Raw genomic sequence first — 24,653 nt, forward strand, 5'->3', positions numbered from 1 at the left:
AGCATGTTCAGGGGGTCAAATTAGAGATCAAAAAGCAGAAGAACAAGAAAAATAATAAAAATAAAAATAATAATATTTTTAGCAAAAACAATATAGCCGTTTCCACTATAACAACAAATTATACATCGTTTGAAAGCTCTAAGCCTTCCCCATGCCGCCATGGGGTGGAATCATCATTACGAGCGCTTACGCGCTCGTCACTCCCCATTCCGTCGGGATGCCCCGCCCACTCCCCATAGACTTCCATTGATTTGAGCAGATACAAGCATGGCCCATGCCTGCGGCATGGATTCTCGCGTACAGGACAATGCCAGGAGGGTTTTTGGAGGAATGCAGCGCTTCGCGCTGCTGTTGTCAACAATTTGTGAATGGGCTACGCCCATTCACTAATTGTTGACTATTTTTGTCATAGCAGGAGTAAGTATGCATGATCCATGCCTTCGGCATGGGCTAGTTCACTGTACTTGCCAGGGGCGACGGGGTACCAAACATGCGGGCTGCGCCCGCATGTTTGGTCAGACAGTTGCAACGCTGCCTTCGGCAGCGTTGCGGGAGCAATAGGCCCTCCGCCCTGCTGGGGCTCGGGCCTAATTAAAGCCGCAAGCGGCATCCAACGGCCCTCGCGGGCCGCCGGCTTTCCGACTCTGCACTTTCGACTTGATAAAGATGGCGCCCTTATTGTGTGTTGAATTAAAAAAGAACTTGACAGACGGCGACACATTGGACATGGCCAGTCCAGTGCAAATGAACACAAGTGTCAGTCAAATGTGCTGCGCCGCCGCACAGAGACCGTAGCACTTAGAATATAAATATGGATAACTTTTGATGCCCCGCTTGTGTAAATGATATTTCCCAAAGTAAAGTTTGATCGGGCTATTGCCCACAGAGGAGTTCATTAAGTGTGAAGCATAAATGTGAACATTTCAAGGATTTGGCATTTTTCCCATTTGTGACAGTATATTTGCAGCTCCACGGCACAGAGACCCTAGTACTTAAAATCAAAATATGGATAACTTTTGATGCCCCGCTTGTGTAGATGATTTTCCCCAAATATGAGCTTGATCGGGCAATCACCCTAGGAGGAGTTTGTTAAAGTGTGAAGTGTAAAAATGTGGTCATTTTAGAGATTTCGCTGTTTTCCCATTTCTGACATATATTTGCGGGTCCGCCACACAGAGACCGTAGCACTTAGAATCAAAATATGGATATAAAAATATAAAGTGTGAAGCGTAAAAATGTGGTGATTTGAGCGATTTTGCGATTTTCCCATAAGGATAACATGGGATGTTTCTGTCATCGCTACGGTTACGCCGTACAAAATATGACTTTGGCTCTCATACTTTTATGATCAGGATGGCAAATTAGAATTTTGTGCAAAATATCATGTCATTTGGAAAAACTATTGTTTATAGGCCACTCTGAAGGCCAAATAGTCAGAATTCTGGGAAACGTTTGCGGCTCCGTCGCACAGAGACCGTAAAAGTTATCCTTAAAATTTGGATAACTTTAGATGCACCACTTGTCTAGAGGACGTACACCGATTTTGAGGTTGGTGGGCAAAACGCACTAGGAGAAGTTCGTTAAAGTGTGAAACAGAAAAATGTGGATATTCGAGAGATTTAGCGGTTTTCCCATAGGGATAACATGGGAGGTTTCTGTCATCGCTACGACTACGCCGTAAAAATTAAGGCATAAGTATGATTGGCCTTTTGCTCGGGACCCCAAAATAGAATTTTGGGCAAAGTTTTGAACATTTGTGTAAAACCAGTTTTTGTCCATCATTATTCATTCAAAGGCCACTCTGTAGGGGGCGCTATCGCGCCCATTTCAATTTTATCATCATAAACTGGTCCAAACTAGAAAGTTTAACAACTGATTCAAATTTGGTCCTAATCGGACTCGTTTTGATCAAATGGGAGCAATTTTTAGATCTGCTTTATTCCAAAATAAGTTGTCCAACTTTGCGGCTGCGCCGCACACAGACCGTAAAAGGTATCTCAAAAAATTTGATAACTTTAGATGCCCCACTTGTCCAGAGGACGTACGCCGATTTTGAAGTCGGTGGGCAAAACGCCCTAGGAGGAGTTCGTCAAAGTTTGACGTGAACAAAATGGCTAACACAGCGTATTTTCATTTTCAAAGGAAGATGGCGGCCATAGGGTAAGTCTGGGGGCGTGGCCACAATGATTTATTTTTTTTGTCCTCACGAGAGGAATGCGTGTCCCGAATTTCGTAGCTTTACGACAAAGTTGACCTCGGGGCGTCTCCCATAGGCGCAATGTATTTTTACTTTTGTCGGTGGCGCTGTCGCGCCATTTTTTAACGAAAAAAAAAATGTCCCAGAAAAAACAAAATTTTTCGCCGATTCTGAATTTTGGGCAAAGTTTGGTGAGTTTTTGAGCATGTTCAGGGGGTCAAATTAGAGATCAAAAAGCAGAAGAACAAGAAAAATAATAAAAATAAAAATAATAATATTTTTAGCAAAAACAATATAGCCGTTTCCACTATAACAACAAATTATACATCGTTTGAAAGCTCTAAGCCTTCCCCATGCCGCCATGGGGTGGAATCATCATTACGAGCGCTTACGCGCTCGTCACTCCCCATTCCGTCGGGATGCCCCGCCCACTCCCCATAGACTTCCATTGATTTGAGCAGATACAAGCATGGCCCATGCCTGCGGCATGGATTCTCGCGTACAGGACAATGCCAGGAGGGTTTTTGGAGGAATGCAGCGCTTCGCGCTGCTGTTGTCAACAATTTGTGAATGGGCTACGCCCATTCACTAATTGTTGACTATTTTTGTCATAGCAGGAGTAAGTATGCATGATCCATGCCTTCGGCATGGGCTAGTTCACTGTACTTGCCAGGGGCGACGGGGTACCAAACATGCGGGCTGCGCCCGCATGTTTGGTCAGACAGTTGCAACGCTGCCTTCGGCAGCGTTGCGGGAGCAATAGGCCCTCCGCCCTGCTGGGGCTCGGGCCTAATTAAAGCCGCAAGCGGCATCCAACGGCCCTCGCGGGCCGCCGGCTTTCCGACTCTGCACTTTCGACTTGATAAAGATGGCGCCCTTATTGTGTGTTGAATTAAAAAAGAACTTGACAGACGGCGACACATTGGACATGGCCAGTCCAGTGCAAATGAACACAAGTGTCAGTCAAATGTGCTGCGCCGCCGCACAGAGACCGTAGCACTTAGAATATAAATATGGATAACTTTTGATGCCCCGCTTGTGTAAATGATATTTCCCAAAGTAAAGTTTGATCGGGCTATTGCCCACAGAGGAGTTCATTAAGTGTGAAGCATAAATGTGAACATTTCAAGGATTTGGCATTTTTCCCATTTGTGACAGTATATTTGCAGCTCCACGGCACAGAGACCCTAGTACTTAAAATCAAAATATGGATAACTTTTGATGCCCCGCTTGTGTAGATGATTTTCCCCAAATATGAGCTTGATCGGGCAATCACCCTAGGAGGAGTTTGTTAAAGTGTGAAGTGTAAAAATGTGGTCATTTTAGAGATTTCGCTGTTTTCCCATTTCTGACATATATTTGCGGGTCCGCCACACAGAGACCGTAGCACTTAGAATCAAAATATGGATATAAAAATATAAAGTGTGAAGCGTAAAAATGTGGTGATTTGAGCGATTTTGCGATTTTCCCATAAGGATAACATGGGATGTTTCTGTCATCGCTACGGTTACGCCGTACAAAATATGACTTTGGCTCTCATACTTTTATGATCAGGATGGCAAATTAGAATTTTGTGCAAAATATCATGTCATTTGGAAAAACTATTGTTTATAGGCCACTCTGAAGGCCAAATAGTCAGAATTCTGGGAAACGTTTGCGGCTCCGTCGCACAGAGACCGTAAAAGTTATCCTTAAAATTTGGATAACTTTAGATGCACCACTTGTCTAGAGGACGTACACCGATTTTGAGGTTGGTGGGCAAAACGCACTAGGAGAAGTTCGTTAAAGTGTGAAACAGAAAAATGTGGATATTCGAGAGATTTAGCGGTTTTCCCATAGGGATAACATGGGAGGTTTCTGTCATCGCTACGACTACGCCGTAAAAATTAAGGCATAAGTATGATTGGCCTTTTGCTCGGGACCCCAAAATAGAATTTTGGGCAAAGTTTTGAACATTTGTGTAAAACCAGTTTTTGTCCATCATTATTCATTCAAAGGCCACTCTGTAGGGGGCGCTATCGCGCCCATTTCAATTTTGTCATCCTAAACTGGTCCAAAATTGAAAGTTTAACAACTGATTCAAATTTGGTCCTAATCGGACTCGTTTTGATCTAATGGGAGCAATTTTTAGATTAGCAATATCTCAAAATAAGTTGTCCAACTTTGCGGCTGCGCCGCACACAGACCGTAAGAGGTATCTCAAAAATTTGGATAACTTTAGATGCCCCACTTGTCTAGAGGACGTACACCAATTTTGAAGTTGGTGGGCAAAACGCCCTAGGAGGAGTTCGTCAAAGTTTGACGTGAACAAAATAGCTGACTCAGCGTGTTTTCATCTTCAAAGGAAGATCGCGGCAATAGGGTATGTCTGGGGGCATGGCCACTATTATATATTTTTTTTGTCCTCACGAGAGGAATGCGTGTCCCGAATTTCGTAGCTCTACGGCAAAGTTGACCCCGGGGCGTCTCCCATAGGCGCAATGTATTTTGACTTTTGTCGGTGGCGCTGTCGCGCCATTTTTCTGAATCTTCCATTCAGATTCTGAATTTTGGGCAAAGTTTGGTGAGTTTTTGAGCAAGTTCAGGGGGTCAAATTAGAGCTCAAAGCGCAGAAGAAGAACAATAAAAAAAATAAAAATAATTAAAGCCGCAAGCGGCATCCAACGGCCCTCGCGGGCCGCCGGCCTTCCGACTCTGCGCTTTCGACTTGATAAAGATGGCGCCCTTATTGTGTGTTAAATAAAAAAAGAACTTGACAGACGGCAACACATTGGACATGGCCAATCCAGTGCAAATCAACACAAGTGTCAGTCAAATGTGCTGCGCCGCCGCACAGAGACCGTAGCACTTGGAATATAAATATGGATATCTTTTGATGCCCCGCTTGTGTAGATGATTTTCCCCAAATATTAGCTTGATCGAGCTATTGCCCACAGAGGAGTTCATTAAAGTGTGAAGCGTAAATGTGAACATTTCAGAGATTTCGCTGTTTTCCCATTTCTGACATATATTTGCGGGTCCGCCACACAGAGACCGTAGCACTTAGAATCAAAATATGGATAAGTTTTGATGCCCCGCTTGTGTAGATGATATTCTCCAAATATGAACTTGATCGGACATGATAAAGATACTCATTAGAACATTGATATATTATGTACATTTAACAGAGAAAAGCTGGAATATGTTATTGACACATTTACATTTCGCTCTGTAACACAAAAGTTCCTCTTTTCACATTCATTTTTAAACTAGAACCAAAAGTTGTTTACTTATGCATAAGTTTAAACCTTAGAAGTTAGAACATAATTCACATGTTTACTAAATCCCTACATATTCCGTGGAAGTAACTCCATGACATTCATAGAGAAAACAAGCGTGTGCTTTGCTGTTTTAACACACTTCATTATTAAATTGGTAATAAAACCTCAAATGTAGTTTCAGCCCCTGTGAGTACACGACTGTCACTTTTAAACACATTTACATTTATATAATGTAAGATATGACCCAGTTCAGCAGGTTATATTTGAATTATTTGTAGTTTTTGATCGCACATAATACAAACATCACTTTATTTCCCTTTCTTTCTCTAGTTTCCCCTTGTCTGTGCTTAACCTCTTGTCTCTTAGAACATTTAGTAGGAGAAATAATGAGTTATTTATTTGCAAAAGTCATGAGCCATCACAACGTGTTGCTTGTTAGCTCGTGTTAGCTCGTGTTAACTTGTGTTAACTGTGTAATCGTTGTTTTACACTTCATATGGAACGATGTGTGAAACGTGAGGAATGACATACAAACACAACTTACGTGTATCGTTGGTCTCGTCTGGTCACTTTCTTCTGCTTGTGTTCAGTTTCCTTCACATGTTCTCCTAAGGCTCGTTCACGAGGGTTACGTGCGCGCTCGGTGCGCATACACCGTTCACCGGAAGGTTATAAATGTATTTTTTAAGTATTTTAAAAACAGTCAAAGAGTAAAATTCCTTCTATTTTGTTTTTAGACTAAAAATAATTTAGCATGTTTGGTAATTTTAGAGGCCGACCTCCTGAAATGGTCCGACCAAAAGGCTGCATTCTGCGAAGTGGCCACTACTCAATTTGGAGCCAGAGGCAGAGGGGGCGTACCCGATCCAGATAATATAATACATCCTTGCTCAAGCCCCCGGAAGCCAAGATGGCCACCATTGAAGCCTATGGCGCGCGCTCATTGCGCTCATTGGCGCGTGGCTCCAAAATAGTGTTTTAGTTCCGCATTACTTCCTGAATACTGGTATAGCGCCTCCCACTTTTGTGACGACGTCGCCATGAGGCGTCGGGGGGCGTACCCTATCCAGATAATATAATGCATCCATGGTCAGTGTTTAGCACTGAGGGCTAGCATGAAGGCTAGCATGAGGGCTAGCATGGGCGCTATCATGGATCTGTTATATTGGGGCGCTATGTGCTATCGCACTGCTAATGTCGCGTCTTGATGACGCAGCAAACAAGTGTTTTGTCTTTTGTCTGGCGCCATCTGCCGGTAATTACCCGTAAAGTGCAGACAGCCATACAGATCATTATAGATCATTATAGATGTGCCACACTCATACAAGCCATGAAGTAAACCATATTCAAATGAACATAACACATATTGGGGTTACTATTTTGTAATGCAACCACTAAAAAAAAAATCAAAAGAAAAGGAGTTGGAACATTGAATGTGAAATATTTTTGGCATAGTCTCAGAGAATTATGTTTATAATAGTGCTATTTCTGTAGTCACATCACACAGATGGGAAAACAAAATGCGAGTCAGGCGGACCAATCTGGGAAATTTGATTCATATTCCCTGTGAAAAGATAAGGCCCAGTTCCACTGAAACTAGTCTGAAACTTGCTGTGCTAAATGTCAGATCCTTATGTAACAAATCACTCTTAATTAATATTTTTATTTCTTCTTATAATCTTGATTTTATGTTTTTAATTTAAACATGGCTTGACAAAAACACAGGAAATGTAGTTCTGATAGAATCTGCTTCACCCAACTTTAAGTTTGTCCATGTCTAGGGTGAGAAGGGTCGGCTGTGATCAGACCTGCTCGTCCCAGAGTCCTGGAGACCTACAGGTCCTGCAGAGATGGAAGTCTGCAGCCGATCACCTTCTCAGCAGAGGGTGCTGTAGTCTCCGCTTGTCCCTGGCTGTGGCTCCAGCGTACCACACTGTGTTGGAGGAGGTGATGGAGGAGGTGATGGAGGAGATGATGGAGGAGGTGAGGATGGACTCAATGATGGCCGTGTAGAAGAGAAAGCGGAGGGAGTCCACAGTGGAGATGGGGGGTGTCTATGATGGTGAGGGGGGGGCGTTGAACTCCAGGTTGTTACTGCTGCACCAGGACACCAGCAGCTCCACCTCCTGTAGACAGACTCATCCCCGTCCGACATGAGCCCGATGAGGGTGGTGTCATCCACAAACTTGATTAGTTTTACGGAGTCGTGGCTGGAGGTGCAGCAGTTTGTGTATAGGGAGAAGAGCAGGGGAGAATGTACACTGCCCTGTGGAGCTCCTCTGCTGATAGTCCAACTGTCTGAGACATTCTTCCCCAGCTGCACGTACTGCCTCCGATCCGTCAGGAAGTCAGTGCTGTCCAGTGCAGGTGGAGCACTATAATTTGTATCGATATATAATCAGGTAAGTACAACCTGATAAAAGTGTTATTGTATTGATCATTGCAGTAAGAGATGGTCAGAGCGGATTCATCTGTTTAGACATTAAATCAAGTTTGGGCAGAAGATAAATGCTGTTTAAACCTTGATGAGAAGCCGATGTTAAGATTGTGTGTTTATCTTGGGACCATTAACCACATGTGGAGCATCTTGTGAACGTTTGACCCTGGACTGGACAATCACACTGAGCAGAGATGCAGAGAGCTCCGAGATGTTTGTGACGTCCTGGGACTGAGACCTCCAGCATTTCTCCTGGCGCGAGTACAATGATCGCCTCCTGCGTCCTGAGTGTTTGGAGTGTTTTGGGCTTAACTCTGGGGGGGTGGCCACAGTGGGGGAGCGGGTGAAGCTGGAGCCCACTCCACAGTCAGTACATTTACATGTAAACGAAAAACCCGACTCATTGCTTTAATCCGATACAATCAGACATCTTCGTGTAAACACTTTACTCCGGTAGAGATCGGTGTTAAAAATCTCGTGGCCTGTACACGCCTCAATCCCACTGGAACTAGACAAGGCTTGTGCGCATGCTCCACGGCCCACACTGACCTATGACCTACGGCCCATGCTGACTTATGACCCCGGAATAAAATGAAAATGTGTTCGGGTCCCAAGGACAAGAAAACGTTCCCACTTCACCACATGTGAATCTGAGCAGATCATTGTAATATTATTCTTGTGCTTCTGTATATATTTTCTACATAGTTTTTATATTTCTATTTTCACGTTTGAAGTGCAGTTTGCACGTTCACATTTTCTAAGTTTGTATTTTCTTAAATCGTTTTTTTATATATTTTTATATATAAAACACACCAAAGCAATGATTGGATTAGTTCTTTTTATTTCAGTAAATGACTCACAACTGTACAAAAAAGACAAAGCTGCCTCAAAATCAGACACGCACATGTGCATAGAACGGCTAAAACAATGCCCCGCCCCCATTACTCTGTTAGAACATGTCTTGTTCCCTGACCACCACCAGACACGACCCTCTGCACAGCTGCTCAGTTTACAGAGAACACTGGTGGTTCTCATCTTGAGTGGACTTGGTGCTACAGTCGGTTCCTGAGGCTCAAACACCTTCCATCAGCCACAAACTTCATCCAAAGACCTGCGCGTTATTCGGAAATTCTCTTTCCATTCAGTGTCGGGAAACTTCATCACGACCACCATCTGTGCTCCGCACCCGCATCCAACAAGAACGACAATTTCGGGTCAGTTATCTGCACAATAACTAACGCGGACATTACATACGAGATGAACAAAGCTGTACCACATCGTGCAGTTGTTCAAAATGCACATGACAGTTGTTTATGAGAGACGCAAAAGGTCGACTGGAATGAGGGGGCGTGTTAGTCCTCTGAAACGACGCATATCGCCAACTAGTCAGTAGGACGACACGTTCTTGTCAGGACTTGGACTTTCTCGTCTACATGTAAACACACTGAGAGCAGTTGTCCTGTCCCCTGTGCAGAAAAGACCCACAAAGCATGATGTTTCCTCCCCCAAAGCATGATGTTTCTTCCCCCAAAGCATGTTTCCTCCCCCGTGCTTCACAGTAGAGATGGTGCCTTCTATTTTGGTCTCATCTGACCACATGACTGTGCGGTGCATGATTTTAAACCATGACAGCGTAGTGTGTTACCATAGTAACCTTTGAAACTGTGGTCCCAGCTCTCTTCAGGTCATTGACCTACTCCTCCTGTAGTTCTGGGCTGATTATTCACCTTTCTAATCATCATTTAGACCCTACGGGGTGAAATCTTAGATGGAGCCCCAGCCTGAGGGAGAGTGACCTCATCTTTAGCCTCCATTTTTTAACAATCGCCCCATAGCCCTGTCCAGCCTTGTGGAGGTCTACAGTTCAGTCTCTGGTCTTTTGATAGGTCTTTGGTCTTGCTCGTTGGGCCATCTGTGCCCCCCTAAAGGGCAAAGGGCCGTGCCCCGCCCCCCTAAAGGGCCGTGTCCCCCTAAAGGGCCGTGTCCCCCTAAAGGTCCGTGCCCCCCTAAAGGGCCGTGCCCCCGAAAGGGCCGTGCCCCCCCAAAGGACCATGCCCCCATAAAGGGCAAAAGGCCGTGCCCCGCCCCCCTAAAGGGCTGTGCCTCCCAAAGGGCCGTGCCCCCCTAAAGGACCGTGCCCCCCTAAAGGGCCGTGCCCCTGTGGCTCTTCAGCGTCTCCAGCGCGGCCTCTTTCAATCGGAGAGCTTCTCGCAGCAGCTCCATCTCTCTGTGGATCTGCTGCACCTCATCGTCCACGTCTGGCCTGGTGGTCTGGAGAGTCAGAGGGGCGGTCAGAGGGAATGTCAGAGGGGCGATGCTCAGAGGGGCGGTGCTCAGAGGGGCGGTGGTCAGAGGGGTGGTGGTCAGAGGTGAGGTCAGAGGGGCGGTGGTCAGAGGGGTGGTGGTCAAAGGGGAGGTCAGAGGGGCGATGGTCAGAGGGGCAGTGGTCAGAGGGGCGGTGGTTACAGGGGCGTTGGTCAGAGGGGAGGTCAGAGGGGCGCTGGTCAGAGGGACGGTGGTCAGAGGGGAGGTCAGAGGGGCTGTGGTGAGAGGGGTGGTCAGAGGAGCGATGGTCAGAGGGGCGGCCAGAGAAGCGATGGTCAGAGGGGTGGTCAATGTGACTGGCTCCAGTTGGACCTGTCTGTGGCCGGTCACTGGAGTGGTCATTGGTATGGTGGTTGTGGTGGTCTCTGGGGTGTTAGAGGGGGCGGAGCCCCGGGCAGGCGGTGTGGAAGTCGGTGTGGAAGTGTATGGATTGGTTGGTAGGGTGGGCATCAGTTCAAGTAGTTTCTGAACGGTCACTGTGGTGGCCAGCGGGTCAGTCTTGGGGACGGTCAGCACGGTGGTGAGGCGGAGTTGCTTTCGGACAGTCTCCCTTCGGTCCCCGGGTTTGGAGCGTCTCTTGTGGGCGTGGTGCCGGAGCAGAGCGGCCGGGGAGCAGCATGGACACTTAGTGCGTTTGCGTGTCCTTCCCACGCGGCTGGACGTGACCTCCACCTGGGGACAGTCCTGAGAATGGGGCAGCTCCGCCTCACACAGGAAGTCCTCCTCGATCGGTTGGGTGTAGTCTAGAGGCGGGGCTTGACATTCTTGGAGGCTCCTCCCCACGCGAGGCAGTCTGATCTCCACCTCAGACGTGATGCCAAACATCTGCTTCAGTTTGTGGTCAGCCACAGCACACGGAGCAGGAGCGCTGGACATCTACAACACAACATGTGGTCATCAATACAACATGTGGTCATCAACACATCATGTGGTCATCAACACAACATGTGGTCATCAACACAACATGTGGTCATCAATACATCGTGTGGTCATCAACACAACGTGTGGTCATCAACGCAACATGTGATCATCAACACAAGATGTGGTCATCAACACATCCTGTGGTCATCAACACATCCTGTGGTCATCAACACAACATGTGGTCATCAATGCAACATGTGGAAAAAAGATGTCATATTGCAGGCTGAAAAATAGATTTTCAAAGTTAGGGCCAGAGGGTTCCCCAACCTAAAAAAGTTAGGGCCCCCCCAGCAATTTCAGGGGTCCACAAGCGCACGCAGCATCGCGGCGCCATAAGAAGATAAATGTGTTGTTTTCAACCTCGTTATTAGCATGTAAAACAATTTAAAGTACTTTTATCTGTTATTTGATATGAAGAGCACAAATACTGAATCATATAAACCAGAGATCATGATCTTTCAATACTGTTTAATTTAATATAATAATGTTTCTTAGATACAAAATAAATACTGTTTACAGGATTTGACACAAGGAGCTCTTGTGGAATATATAAAATCACAGCCTACAAAATAAACTACTAACATATATACATTGCCCCGATGCTAACAACTCCAAAACTGTGCAAAACTTCAGCTTTTGTTGCAAACAACTTTAAAAAGACTGAATTGTGGACTGAGTAGAGATTGACACCCGCCAACCTGGATTTCACTTTTGGGGCAAAATTAGACGGAGCATTTCCGAGTACATTCGAACAAGACCGAAAGCAGCATTTTATTTGTTAGCATCTTTACATTGAACTGTTTCACTTTCAGATCCTAGACCTGGGCTCTCTGTGCACAGTCTGCATGTGGAGATGACCGGTGGCATGGGGAGATGACCGGTGACATGTGGAGATGACCGGTGGCATGGGGAGATGACCGGTGGCATGGGGAGATGACCGGTAACATGTGGAGATGACCGGTGGCATGTGGAGATGACCGGTGGCATGGGGAGATGACCGGTGACATGTGGAGATGACCGGTGGCATGGGGAGATGACCGGTGACATGTGGAGATGACCGGTGGCATGGGGAGATGACCGGTGATATGTGGAGATGACCGGTGGCATGGGGAGATGACCGGTGACATGTGGAGATGACCGGTGGCATGTGGAGATGACCGGTGGCATGTGGAGATGACCGGTGGCATGGGGAGATGACCGGTGGCCTCAGCAGCATTGAAGGACGGGTCAAATGCGGGGACAATAAAGGCGACTCTCATTTGGTGTTGACAGACGTGACGTCTTCAGTGTGAGGCGGACAAACATAAGCTTATTACATTTCACTTATCTTCTAATAAGACCAAGCTAAGAATGCAAAAAAGAAACAAAGACAATTAACAAGATCAGAAAAAGAAAAGGAACATCTCAGATCTGCAATATCTGACCACTGCAAAAGAGAAAGCACGTCACAGCCGAACAGAGGAACACCAGGTTATACACAAGAGGACACGAGAAGCTAAGGACCATCATGGAGACCAAGGCCCATCATGGAGACCAAGGCCCATCATGGAGACCAAGGGCCATCATGGACCAAGGAGCATCATGGAGACCAAGGAGCCGTCTGCTCACACGTGGGACTCTATGCCATGATGCTCCTTGGTCATGGAGACCAAGGAGCATCATGGAGACCATGATGGCCCATCATGGAGACCAAGGGCCATCATGGAGACCAAGGAGCATCATGGAGACCAAGGAGCATCAAGGAGACCAAGGACCATCATGGAGACCAAGGAGCATCATGGAGACCAAGGGCCATCATGGAGATCAAGGGCAATCATAGACCAAGGAGCATCATGGAGACCAAGAGTCATCATGGAGATCGAGGGCCATCATGGAGACCAAGGAGCATCATGGAGACCAAGGAGCATCATGGAGACCAAGAGCCATCATGGAGATCAAGGGCCATCATGGAGACCAAGGAGCATCATGGAGACCAAGGAGCATCATGGAGACCAAGGAGCATCATGGAGACCGGAGACCAAGGAGCATCATGGAGACCGGAGACAAGGAGCATCATGGAGACCAAGGGCCATCATGGACCAAGGAGCATCATGGAGATCAAGGAGCATCATGGAGACCGGAGACCAAGGAGCATCATGGAGACCAAGGAGCATCATGGACCAAGGAGCATCATGGACCAAGGAGCATCATGGAGATCAAGGAGCATCATGGAGACCGGAGACCAAGGAGCATCATGGAGCTCAAGGAGCATCATGGAGACCGGAGACCAAGGAGCATCATGGAGACCAAGGGCCATCATGGACCAAGGAGCATAATGGAGATCAAGGAGCATCATGGAGACCGGAGACCAAGGAGCATCATGGAGACCAAGGAGCATCATGGAGACCAAGGAGCATCATGGAGATCAAGGAGCATCATGGAGACCAAGGAGCATCATGGAGACCAAGGAGCATCATGGAGACCAAGGAGCATCATGGAGACCGGAGACCAAGGAGCATCATGGAGACCAAGGGCCATCATGGACCAAGGAGCATCATGGAGATCAAGGAGCCGTCTGCTCACACATGGGACTCGCCTCTCCAGAGACCAGGGGGCAGGCGTGGTCAGAGAAGGCTAAGGAAAATGAGCTTTGCTTGTGTTCAACTGTCCATCCATCCATTTTCTACCGCTTGTTCCCTTCGGGGTCGAGGGTGACTGGGCGGGGTACACCCTGGACAGTGGCCAACTCGTCGCAGGGCCGACAGACATAGACATAGACACACAGATAACCATTCATGTTCACTTCACTCTCACATTCATTCACTAGGGCCAATTTAGAGTCACCAATTTCTCCTAACACATGCATGTCTTTGGACGATGGGAGGAAGCCGGAGAACCCGGAAAAACCCACGGTAACACGGGGAGGACATGCAGACTCCACCCAGAGAGATCATGTGATGTTGGTCTGCTCCGGGAATCGAACCCATGACCTCCTTCTTGGGAGGCAAGAGCGCTAACTGTCCAATTAGAAGAAAAGTGACATCTGATTGAAAAAGAAGACATAAGTGTATATGGTTAAGCCACGAGGGAAGATTCTTCTCTGCATTTGACCCGTCCTTCATTGCCTGCGGGTCCTGTTCGGAGCAGTGAGCTGCTGCAGTGCTCGAGGAACCATCTGCAGATATTATTTGACAGCATATTACAGCGTGAAAGGAGGATGAGACTAGGGAATGACATGCAGCAAAGGTGCTATCCATTTCCACACGTGTGGCACATCATCTCCAGATAATCACGCTCTGACAAGAGGAGCTTTAGCCTCAGCTCATGACAGTCACCATGACGAAGGAAAAAATACAATAAATACAATAATAATCGGCGATGATGGCCGACTTCCTGTATAACTTAGGGCGGGGTCATAATATTATTTTCTCCTCACATGAACTATTTTTTGGAGTGAGCGTCATATTTTACGTCCACTTTTTTTGGCGTCGGGCTCCCATTGGCCCCATGTTATTTGATTTTGGCGCTACTGAGCCGTCTTTCAATATTCTTTTACGAAACCTTCACTCAAAATTGGAGCTCACGGAGTTCTAATTTTCGATACCACTCATGAGTATATCCATCTTTGTTTAGTACTCTATTTTTGCGATTTTCCAGCCTCCGGACACAATTATAATAAGTCCCTCGCCGGGACGATTCTCGTCCTTCGGCTCGGGCCTAATAATAAGAAACCAGGCAAGAACAAAGACTCGTCGCATTCCATTCCATTTCATGGTTCCAGTCCAAGAATATTACGATGTGAAAACAATGTTTCCCAGTTTTCAAATATCATAAACTATACATTTTCGGAAAGTGCTCGCGCTTTCCTCCCTCATGGTGTGGGTCCCTGGTCACTGAGGTGTACTTTCATTAATTTTGAGTGGGCTCCACCCACTTTGTGTTTTTGCCCTGCTAAACAGTAATAATGCTCAATTTTTTCATTACATGTTTATATGAACGGAACATGCAAGAGATGGAACGTATTCGTGAGCTACTTAGTGCGCACTTTTGCACGGGCTTCGCCTGTTTACAACGGTAATGTTCCATTTTCCTAATACTAATTAGTTTGCACCCGTCTCTGCTCCGCTCTACCTGTTAGCCACGCCTCCTCATCAGGCCACTCCCTACACCCGTCTCTGCTCCGCTCTACCTGTTAGCCACGCCTCCTCATCAGGCCATTCCCTACACCCGTCTCTGCTCCGCTCTACCTGTTAGCCACGCCTCCTCATCAGACCACTCCCTACACCCGTTTCTGCTCCACTCTACCTGTTAGCCACGCCTCCTCATCAGGCCACTCCCTACACCAGTCTCTGCTCCGCTCTACCTGTTAGCCACGCCTCCTCATCAGGCCACTCCCTACACCAGTCTCTGCTCCGCTCTACCCGTTAGCTACACCTCCTCATCAGGCCACTCCCTACACCAGTCTCTGCTCCGCTCTACCTGTTAGCCACGCCTCCTCATCAGGCCAGCTCTCCACACCTGTGACAGCTCTTGTCTCTGCCAGTGCCAGATTGTTCTCGTGTCATGCCGGACTCTCCAGCGTTTTTCCCCGGACTTATTCCCTGTTGTGCGCCATCACCAGGACTCGCATTGTCTCCGGCTATGTCTGAATGTCCACACTGTCCTTTAGGGGGCACAATCTAGGTCAAGCAGGTGAAAAACTACTGCACTCAAAATTTCCCACAATGCAACATGAAAAGTAGTGTGCGGCGATGGTCACTAGACTGTTCAATATAGACCACAATGCATTGCAAGAGTCAGAAAAAGCACAGCGGAAGAGCTGTTTAAATGACTCGAGAATATGAGGAAAACACACTTAGTGTTCAGTTCCAGCTGTTGTTTAATATGTCATGACTTGTGATGATTAGTCCATAAATATGAGCCTTAATCATTCAGAGTCACATGACCTGCGCCAAGTGCACTATAAAGTCTGAGTAGTGCAGGACTATGTAGTGAATGAGGGGTAAGGGCAGGGGGGTCAAACTCATTTTGAGCCACTGGTCAAGTGTCGGCCCTCAGGCTGGGTCGCGGGCCGAACATAAAGTCAAAAATAAAACTATAAAAATTATACAAAAAATTGCTTTATGCCTAGTAACCCACTGTTGCACAAAAGTACAGCAGGTGAAAGACTGAATCCTTATTCATGCATCAGCAGCAGGAACATGGACGTGTGATTTCTGTTATGAAATGTTTATCACAGACATGTTGCTGCTCAAACGCAATATGGGCTCACTATTTTTTATAGTTTTAAGAGTAACTAAACGCCAAAATCTAATTTGATTAACTGTGTAAATGGGTCTAAAAAGATATATATATACACACACACATCCCTGGCCTTGTTTTGTAATTTTCTTGCATATTTGTTAAAAATCTGACTTTTGGGTCCAAAGCTGTGCCTGCATTGTCCTCTTTGTGTTCAACTGTGGCCACTACGTTTGAATTTCATGCTTGGACCTCTGCTGAATCATAAGCTTGGTCATTACGTCAGGACTGACCCCGTGTAAGCCCTGCCCGTGAGCCCTGCCCTTGTGAGCCCCACCCGTGTCTGACGTGAAAGGTGAGGGGGCGGAGCCAGCGGAGAACGCTGTGGACGTGCTAGCATTGTTATTAGCATCTTAGCATCAGGTGACTTACTTTCCTTCAGTAGCCAGCACAGTAAATGTGTCGCTGCCTCTCTGGGAGGGCACGAGAGGTGGGCTCGGCTTATTTCACCACCAACTCTGACGTTTTGCCGAAAGGACACATTTGTGTTGAGGTGAGTGTGTTCATTTGTTAATTTTTTTGTACATTTGTTAACTATTTAAAAACATATACAATCTTTTTAATAAGCATTATAGTTTATAGTAATAAACAACCAATAAAGAGTTTTTGCTTAAAATAACACATTTTATTCTTAATTTCACATAAGTTTATCCCCAAAACAGCAACATTTCACTTCATCAGTCCAAACTGTTCTGTTTGTATATAAAGAATATACATAAAGGATTCATTAATTTTTCACCAGACTGTTTGTAAAGTTACTTAAAGTAAGAAACGTTGTTAGTGAGAGCAGTGATGCTGATGTTTTGAGCTGTAACTCTGCATAACTCTTGTATTTTGTCGCATTAGTTCCGTGTGCTGTTCACTTTAGCCTCTGTGTCGTCGTTCCATCCGCGACTCGCACCCTCGTGCGCCGTTTGCGCGAACCCGATTTTCTGCATCGGCGTCAGGGAACAAATTGTAACTATGTGGACGGCTCCGCGCGGAAATGAACGGGATTTCATTGCAGCAGCTCAGATTTCTACTGTTGACACCACATGAACCCGCGCAGACTATAAATTCTGCCGATTTACTCGAGTAATCATTGCAGCCCTATCACTGACCTCACTGACCCCCCCAAAACCGTCTCTCTCTTCCACGTGTTTCCCAAAACCACACGTGTCTTTCCCCGCGGGGGACATGAAGTGCCCGGGAGAATAATCATCTGTTTTTTTTTCAGGGAAAAAAACAGAGTCCAGATGATACAATTGAATCTTTTTCTACAACTAAATTAAAAATGTTTGGCAGGCCGGATTAAAGCATTTGGGGGGGGGGGGGGGACACCCCTGAGTTAGGGAGAACATTTTTGTCCTTTTGTATTTTGTGATGTCCCGTGTCTTTAAATAACAAAACAAAACATGAATTAAAAAAACACTGTAACATTGGTCCACACAGCTACAAATGAAGCCAAAAGAAGCATAATGAGCACCTGTGTGTGAGCGCCTCTCTGCGTGCTCCTCTCTCTGCTGGATGCAGGCTGTGTAGAAGAGCTGCGGCCCCCCGGGGCCGGCTGTGGCTTCTCCTCTGCCCCAGCCTCAGCTCTGGAGCCTGAGCGAGCTGGAAAATATCCCACAAAGCTCACGAGGTCTTCATCATGACTCTGTGTATGTGTCTTGTTCCCTGCCTTACACAGCTCATCATCACAGAGGTCTATAAGCTCAGCTGCTTCAGGCTTTGGTTCCGTCTTCTCAACCCGGAAGAACATCTTTTCATTCCACATCACCACTGAGCATTCCGGCTGCGCTTCCATCCCTTTCCAAGCCTGTGCTACCGCACTCTTCTTGTTCGATTGTTCTCTTTGAGCCACAACATCTAGAACGTTGTTGGCTGGAGGAGGGGTTTGAGAAGAGGACATGGAGTTAGAGAACGTGGAGTTAGAGGACGTGGAGTTAGCACAATTGTCTTCCACCACCCACTTGTTGGGACTGTTGGGTTTGTGTGGCAAGCGGAGAATCAGTTTGTGAGTTTGCGAGTTGAGCGTGATTTCGGGGGCGGCAGTATTTAGTACTTTTGTAAACGTTCTAATTGCAGTGGCAGGACTTGGACTCACAGGTGCCTGGGCAGGACTTGGACTCACAGGTGCCTGGGCAGGACTTGGACTCACAGGTGCCTGGGCAGGACTTGGACTCAGGTTGTCCGCTGGTAATTTGGCCACTATTTGGGGATGATCACATTTGTTAGAGGGAATAGCCAACACCTTTTTTTTGAAGGGTATTTTTGCACAAGGCTGAACCAGATCAGGCCCTTGTATGAAATAGGTTCCAAGGGAAATACTGGTGGACTGGGTAGGCTTCATGGGAGAGGTACTACAGGGCAAGACTAACGGTTGGACATGCACTTCAGAGGGGCCATGGCTCGGGGGAGGGGTCAGTGGAGGCACAGAGGGTCCTCTGGGTGAAGCTCTGGACTGTGTCGCTGGAGTGCGCACGTGAACAGATGAGGGGACCATGGTTTGGGTTTGGATGGACTTTCCAGGAACCATCTTCAGGACTTTTCTGCCCCCTGAAGGCTTCACCTGGTAGAAGACCCTGGACCCACTGCAAGCATAAAGGGAAAGATGCTTCAAATACAGTGACTACCACTTATTTGGATGTTTTTATTATTTTGTGCAGAAAGCTTTTTGCACTTCCTGGCTGTAGGGATAATCATGACTAAACAGACTCTCTATGCCAAACCATCTTATCCATGGGATTCACAATGATGGGAAACTAGGAATTTTGCCATAGTGATTAGCAATTAAAAATAAAATATAACTTTTGAATGGGAAAAGTTCTCAAAATGTTGCATAGAATTGGAAGCTGTAACCAACTTTTCAAACCCAGAATTAACTATGTGCATGAATTTTTAGGCCATGTACACAGGTACGTTTATAAAAGCATGTCCGCTGCCCTTGTTTTATAAAAAGTATGTACACACATAATCGTTTTAAATATATGTCCATCCACACAAACCCGTATCATTGCGCTCTTGAGCGCGGTCATAAACATGTCGGACCAATAGTTGACGGTGTTTACATAAAAGTTAGACCCAATCTAGGCCAAATAAAATAAATAGTGTGTTTCCCGTAACATTGAAAACAAATGTCAGGTTGGTAGGTCGGATTATTTATTCATCATTTATATTTTAAAATCCTGGCACAGGTTTGGCACAGTTTTCTTTTCTCAGAAGTGAGCGCTTCACATTGAAGTGGTCTTATTGGTGCAGATATTGAATCAAATAGTTCTCTACATCTAAACTAGTCCAACCACAGGAAAAGAGTCATTAGCAGACAACAGAGCGCTGCCCGCTCTAGTGTCTGCGTGGTGCAGACCACGGTGTGGACCATGGATAATCGGCATTTTGTACATGCCAATTATCCATGGAAAACTCTGGCCCAAAACCAGAGTTTTCCAAAATCTTCACTTTGTCGGAGGTTTTCCAAAAGCACAATCCTCCGGTTATGTGTGGACGACAGACCTGGGTATCGCCAGGACCCTCGCGATACGATACGTATCCCAATACTTGTATATTCCGATACAATTCCCTCATTACGATACGTATCCCGATACATTTTTGACAGTTTTTACTCTGAATAAGAAAATGTATGAAATTTCCTGTTCATCCACAAAGGCATTTGTGTTAAATCAATTCTGCTCTAATAACTTCATCAGACCGACTGATCCAAATAGAAATATATGGAACACATTCTAGTATTGTATGTTTCATGGTCTGAACATGCTGCAGCAGCATCTTCTGCACTGATCAGCTTCTGATCAGGTCCACAGCTCCTTCTCACCTCGACCGAGAGGAGCTTCTGATCAGGTCCACAGCCCTTTCTCTCCTCGACCAGAGGAGCTTCTGATCAGGTCCACGGCTCCTTCTCACCTCGAACCAGAGGAGTTTCTGATCAGGTCCACAGCTCCTTCTCACCTTGACCAGAGGAGCTTCTGATCAGGTCCACAGCTCCTTCTCACCTTGACCAGAGGAGCTTCTGATCAGGTCCACGGCTCCTTCTCACCTCGAACCAGAGGAGTTTCTGATCAGGTCCACGGCTGCGAGGTGAGAAGGAGCTATGGAGCTTCTGATCAGGTCCACAGCTCCTTCTCACCTCGGCCCAGAGGAGCTTCTGATCAGGTCCACAGCTCCTTCTCTCCTCGACCAGAGGAGCTTCTGATCAGGTCCACAGCTCCTTCTCACCTCGGCGCAGAGGAGCTTCTGATCAGGTCCACAGCTCCTTCTCACTTCCAGAGGAACTTCTGATCAGGTCCACAGCTCCTTCTCACTTCCAGAGGAGCTTCTGATCTGGTCCACAGCTCCTACTCACCTCCAGAGGAGCTTCTGCTTCTCCTGCAGGAGGTGACAGCTTGTCCCTCTTTAGGAGTTTGCTTCTAAATTGCCACATGGACAATTCATAATAAATGAATATCTGGGCTCAGATGAAGGGTTTTCTCTTGTACAGCGGCTGCTAAACAATCCGTTAATTTTTTTCAAATGTAGCAATTTGATAATTACACAGCAAAACACAAAAGTCACTAACAATCAATATTTTCCATTAATGTAACAAGATTATTTATTTCAAATGCATTTGTAAATATTCTATTAAAAAAAAAAACACTTAACAAATTAACGCTTAAATTTGTTCTAAATAAAATAGAAAACTTACAAATAAAATAATTTGTTGGACAAATTAATTAACACCAAGTCAGAGCCATATTTACAACTTTCTTCCACATCATCATCAGACCATTTGCATGAGTCTCATTTACATATTCATTGTCTTTACACTCACAAGTTACATATCATTACATATATTTTTTCTGACGAATCCATCGCATTTGAGAGAAATTGCATTTTGAGACTGCAATACCACTTATTATGAACCCTGAATGTTGTTTAAAAGTATCGATACCGTGTGCTGCCCGGTGGTGGAGTGGTTAAGGCACAGCACACATATGCCAGGCTCCGGGTGCGGCTGACCGCAGTGTCGTGGGTTTGGGTCCCGACTCTGGCTGTTTGTTGGGTGTCCTCCCCTCTCTCATCCCCCACTTCACCCTGGCCTCTCCTGTCGAGTAAAGCCTGCAGGCCACAAAAATCTTTAAAAAATAATAAATTAATAAATAAATATCGAAACTGTGACTCAGTATTGATACGCATATCGATACTGATCGTACCGTCTGCAAATATGAAGTGGTGAAGCTTCTGAGGAAGCAACTGCACCCGACATAGTGGACAGAGGACACTGAAGGAGCTGCGTCCAACTGTAAAGTGACTCTGGTAAGAACCACCAGTCAGGCTAGTCCAGGCTAGTCATTTCTAATATCCCATAATGCACCTGGACCAAAAGCCTAACCCACTGCACAGACTGAGGAGAAGACTTTTTGTTCTTTTGCTCCTTAGTGGGACGGGGTTTAGCGGAGGCCAATATGATCTAGGTTGAAATAAATAAATTAAATGAAGAACAACCGGCCTTGGTTACTGTAAAGTATTGATGGTACGACTTATTGTATTAGCTTAATTATTATCCCTTGTTTTACCCTGAGCAGGATGTTATTTTCCACCAGGAAGTCTCCACTGCAGGGGGCATTGTCACACCAAGGGGACATCGTCACACCAAGGGGACATCGTCACACCAAGGGGACATCGTCACACCAAGGGGAGGGGGCTCAAGGGGACAACGTTACACCAAGGGGAGGGGGCTCAAGGGGACATCGTCACACCAAGGGGACATCGTCACACCAAGGGGAGGGGGCTCAAGGGGACATCGTCACACCAAGGGGACATCGTCACACCAAGGGGAGGGGGCTCAAGGGGACAACGTTACACCAAGGGGAGGGGGCTCAAGGGGACATCGTCACACCAAGGGGACATCGTCACACCAAGGGGAGGGGGCTCAAGGGGACAACGTTACACCAAGGGGACATCGTCACACCAAGGGGACATCGTCACACCAAGGGGAGGGGGCTCAAGGGGACAACGTCACACCAAGGGGACATCGTCACACCAAGGGGACATCATCACACCAAGGGGAGGGGGCTCAAGGGGACAACGTTACACCAAGGGGACATCGTCACACCAAGGGGACAAAAATAAATTGATTTGATTTGATTTGATTGTCACACCAAGGGGAGGGGGCTCAAGGGGACAACGTCACACCAAGAGGACATTGTCACACCAAGGGGACATTGTCACACCAAGGGGAGGGGGCTCAAGGGGACAACGTCACACCAAGAGGACATTGTCACACCAAGGGGAGGGGGGCTCAAGGGGACAACGTCACACCAAGGGGACATCGTCACACCAAGAGGACATCGTCACACCAAGGGGAAGGGGGCTCAAGGGGACAACGTCACACTGTCCTGGCCCGGCCCCTCAGTCAGAGCCCGTTGTGGCCCTGGAGTCGTTTGCCCGCCCCTGTATTAGACTGAAAGCATTCATGGTGCTCCCTAACACAGAATGTCCTGCTGCAGATGGTGTCTTATTATATTGGACCAAACCAGAAATGTCCATACTCAATATGCTGCATGTCCTCCATGTCCAATGTGCTGCATGTCCTCCATGTCCAATTTCTGAATACAAACTGTGCAAAAAACACTGTCTCTCTCACTGGCGCCCTCTCTGTCCTTTAGACGGATTGACCCTTTTAAAAGACAAACAGAATGTCTTAACCTGTTGCCATCTGCCTTTCGCCCTGTGCACAATGGTTGGACCCAAATGGCATTGCTTATTAAAAGAGGATCTTACAGCCCACATGCAAGTGTGATGCATCATTAGAAAGTTTAGGCCTTCTAGTTTCTGCAGATGTGCAAATGAACACTGTCAGGGCTTCAGAACTTACACTACAGAAGCCCAAACATAAACAAAACATCCTTTTTTTAGTCTTGTCTGAATATTGTCCATTTGTAAATGTCCTGAGCATGACATACTTCATTGTGTGCTTATGCTGTTCACTGTACATGATGTTTATCTTATTGACAACAACTGTGTAAAGTTTCAGATCTCTAGGAATAGGCATTTTGGTGCTGTTGACCTTTTTGTATCAAAAAGTGTATTCGGAACAAGTGATCCAAATATGTGCCAACTGTGCCAAACTGTTTTATTACAATTTTAGCTCCTCTATGATCATAAAACATACATTTTGATGTTTTGTAGACCACTAATACCTATTATAACTGCTAAAAACAATGTATGTGAAAATGTGTAAATATGAGTTTACCCATGAATTTCCCATATCGAGGTGAAAAAAATTAAAATAATATTTTTATTTTATTTTTGTATTGGTATAATAATACATATATCTAACAAAATGCACGTCCAAAAGGCTAATAAAATCAGAAAATGTGATGCGTAAATCACATTTTTCTAAACCTCCTGTTGAAAAATCTAGGCTCTGACTGCTTTACGCATGTGAATATAGAGGATTATGTGTGAATAAGTCCTTAGTCCCACCCACCATTCTAAAAGGTATTCTTATTGGCTAGAATAATATGTCAATCAAAGTCTTCTACGTCACCGTTAGCTCGCGCATTATCAAAGTAAACAAATTAATTTCGTGCATCGGAAGCGGCGCATTTTTTTTTTAACGGAGGCTGTAAAAAACAAACCCGTCGACAGAAAAATTGGTGGATGGTCTCATTCTGTAGGTAACAGTCTGAAGAAAAGATTGATGCCAAACACCATCTTATAAGTCAAACAGGTAATTTGTTATGAACGGAGAAATGCGCCGGACGAGCCTTAATTAATTAACCATTGTCAGAGAAGAAAACTTTGTTTACTTGACAATATCTCGAAATCGGATAATTTCAGGAAAAATACAAGTGGATATTGTTTTTCTATGGTTCCTTACGGACAGACTGAGCTCAAGGATGTACAGAATTAAAGCCGTTTCGTCCATCATAAACAGCAAACAGGACATGCGTTTATAAAAGTTGAGACTTTATCACAAACTATTGGCAATTGCTTATTGGGGCATATTATTCAATGTAAATCAATGACATATTCGTTTTGTTGAGAAAATAAGCTTTAAAATGATGTATAACTTGCTGGTATTGACCACGGAAATAAAAGTGATGATGTAAGAGAACTTTTGTAATTTGGAAAATGCTCGCCGGCGCGCTGGTGGATGGTAACAGGTTTTAAATACTTGTGGTCCTCCATAAAGAACCATCAACAATCTCAGAGAAAAACTATACCGTATTTTCCAGACTATAAGTCGCACCAG

The 24,653-nt window shown here is 45.9% G+C and overlaps 1 protein-coding gene across 1 annotated transcript; it reads right to left on the reverse strand.

Moving 5' to 3' along the window:
• Nucleotides 1-10,004: 10,004 nt before the first annotated feature.
• Nucleotides 10,005-21,659, reverse strand: LOC140362530 (uncharacterized). The gene is made up of 4 exons (XM_072448616.1): nt 21,607-21,659; nt 21,413-21,511; nt 17,886-18,993; nt 10,005-11,095 (listed from the first exon to the last, which is right to left on the reverse strand). Exons 1-4 carry the CDS (start codon nt 21,657-21,659, stop codon nt 10,037-10,039), a joined length of 2,319 nt encoding a protein of 772 aa, XP_072304717.1. The 3' UTR covers nt 10,005-10,036.
• Between the last annotated feature and the right edge of the window lie 2,994 nt (nt 21,660-24,653).

The sequence above is a fragment of the Eucyclogobius newberryi genome, unplaced genomic scaffold (assembly GCF_026437365.1).
Source record: "Eucyclogobius newberryi isolate DKJ021-1_F unplaced genomic scaffold, fEucNew1.0.hap1 SCAF_17, whole genome shotgun sequence".
NCBI lineage: Eukaryota > Metazoa > Chordata > Actinopteri > Gobiiformes > Gobiidae > Eucyclogobius > Eucyclogobius newberryi.

Excerpts from the sequence above, each read along its gene's own strand:
- LOC140362530 (XM_072448616.1), bottom strand. The coding sequence starts at position 21,659 with ATGTCGGGTGCAGTTGCTTCCTCAGAAGCTTCACCACTTCATATTTGC. Across the intron at positions 18,994-21,412 it reads CCCAAACCCACGACACTGCG|TGGGTCCAGGGTCTTCTACC; the intron begins GTCAGCCGCACC and ends TTATGCTTGCAG. Across the intron at positions 11,096-17,885 it reads AGAGAGGCGCTCACACACAG|ATGTCCAGCGCTCCTGCTCC; the intron begins GTGCTCATTATG and ends GTTGTGTTGTAG.